The following is a 1,166-nucleotide window of genomic DNA, read 5'->3' as shown; positions in this document are numbered from 1 at the left end:
ACAAAAACTTGTTAGGACCAATGAAACACGTTTATTTGGAAACAGTCACAATATAGAAACATAGAAGAAGAAGGTCATGGGTTTACACTTGGACTCTGAGCAAAATGAGGTCTTCTGTCTTCCGGAAACATCATGGGGTAACTCAGGCCCCCACAATAGCAAGCAAGTTTCCAAAAAGACAACTCGTTTCTGCAGGCTCTGAGTACTCTATTCAGTGGAACAGGATGGGATTGTGAGACAACGAAGCAGAAATAGCCTTGAAGTGGTCATTTTAGAAGAACAGGTGCACTGCAGTTATGTTCTAGCAGCAAGAATAACATCTTCTATAGCAAAATGGCTGGTATCCATAGCAACCACAGCCATAGCCAGAGCCATATCCACAGCCATAGCCGGAGCCATATCCGCAACCATAGCCGGAGCCATATCCACAGCCATAGCCAGAGCCATATCTGCAACCATAGCCGGAGCCATATCCACAGCCATAGCCGGAGCCATATCCGCAGCCATAGCCGGAGCCATATCCGCAGCCATAGCCGGAGCCATATCCGCAGCCATAGCCAGAGCCATATCCGCAGCCATAGCCGGAGCCATATCTGCAGCCATAGCCGGAGCCGGAGCCACAGCCGTAGCCAAGGCTACCACATGAGTTTCTGTAGTAGTTGCAACACATGGTGTCTAGAGATGGGTGTTCAGTAGTTCAGTAGAGAAGCAGGTGGAGGATTCTGAAATCTGAATGTCTTCTCCTGCCCTGAGACCCTTATATACCACCAGAAATGGGAGGAGCACAGACTCTATGGGCTCATTATCACAGTAATTTTCATTTTTAAAAAGCTCATCATCATTCTAAAGACAACAAGTTATTCGTGTAATTATGTCCAGGATTTGGCCCTAGCCAGTCATGAGAATTGTAAGGAAACAGCTGTAACCTACACATTGAACAAGTATGTCATGTGGACTATAATCAAATATAATCACATTTGTTATTTTATCTGATTCTTACAAGAACAATGTAAAGTAGGAAGTTGTGTGTTTATTATTATATTTTGCTGTTTTATTGCTTAAGTTAACATGTATAAGTTTAAGGTATATTAATACAATGTGATGATTTGAGATATATACATAGTGTGAAATTATTCTCATAATCAAGTTAGTTAACACATCTATCA

General features: G+C 42.5%; 1 protein-coding gene across 3 annotated transcripts; it reads right to left on the bottom strand.

The window, feature by feature from the left end:
• Positions 1–301: 301 nt before the first annotated feature.
• Positions 302–670, bottom strand: LOC105880092 (keratin-associated protein 21-2-like). 3 transcript variants are annotated; one of them, XM_076004499.1, is made up of 2 exons: positions 639–670; positions 302–530 (listed from the first exon to the last, which is right to left on the bottom strand). In XM_076004499.1, exons 1-2 carry the CDS (start codon positions 668–670, stop codon positions 302–304), a joined length of 261 nt encoding a protein of 86 aa, XP_075860614.1. The 3 variants fall into 3 exon arrangements, with proteins under 3 accessions (XP_075860614.1, XP_075860586.1, XP_012636316.2); XM_076004471.1 differs by having other exon boundaries at positions 302–551; positions 645–670; XM_012780862.2 differs by having other exon boundaries at positions 302–670.
• Between the last annotated feature and the right edge of the window lie 496 nt (positions 671–1,166).

The sequence above is a fragment of the Microcebus murinus genome, chromosome 1 (assembly GCF_040939455.1).
Source record: "Microcebus murinus isolate Inina chromosome 1, M.murinus_Inina_mat1.0, whole genome shotgun sequence".
NCBI classification, from domain to species: domain Eukaryota; kingdom Metazoa; phylum Chordata; class Mammalia; order Primates; family Cheirogaleidae; genus Microcebus; species Microcebus murinus.
The sequence above is the reverse complement of the archived record's forward strand: the minus strand, read 5'-3'. Positions and strand labels throughout refer to the sequence as shown.

Excerpts from the sequence above, each read along its gene's own strand:
- LOC105880092 (XM_012780862.2), bottom strand. The coding sequence starts at position 670 with ATGTGTTGCAACTACTACAGAAACTCATGTGGTAGCCTTGGCTACGGC.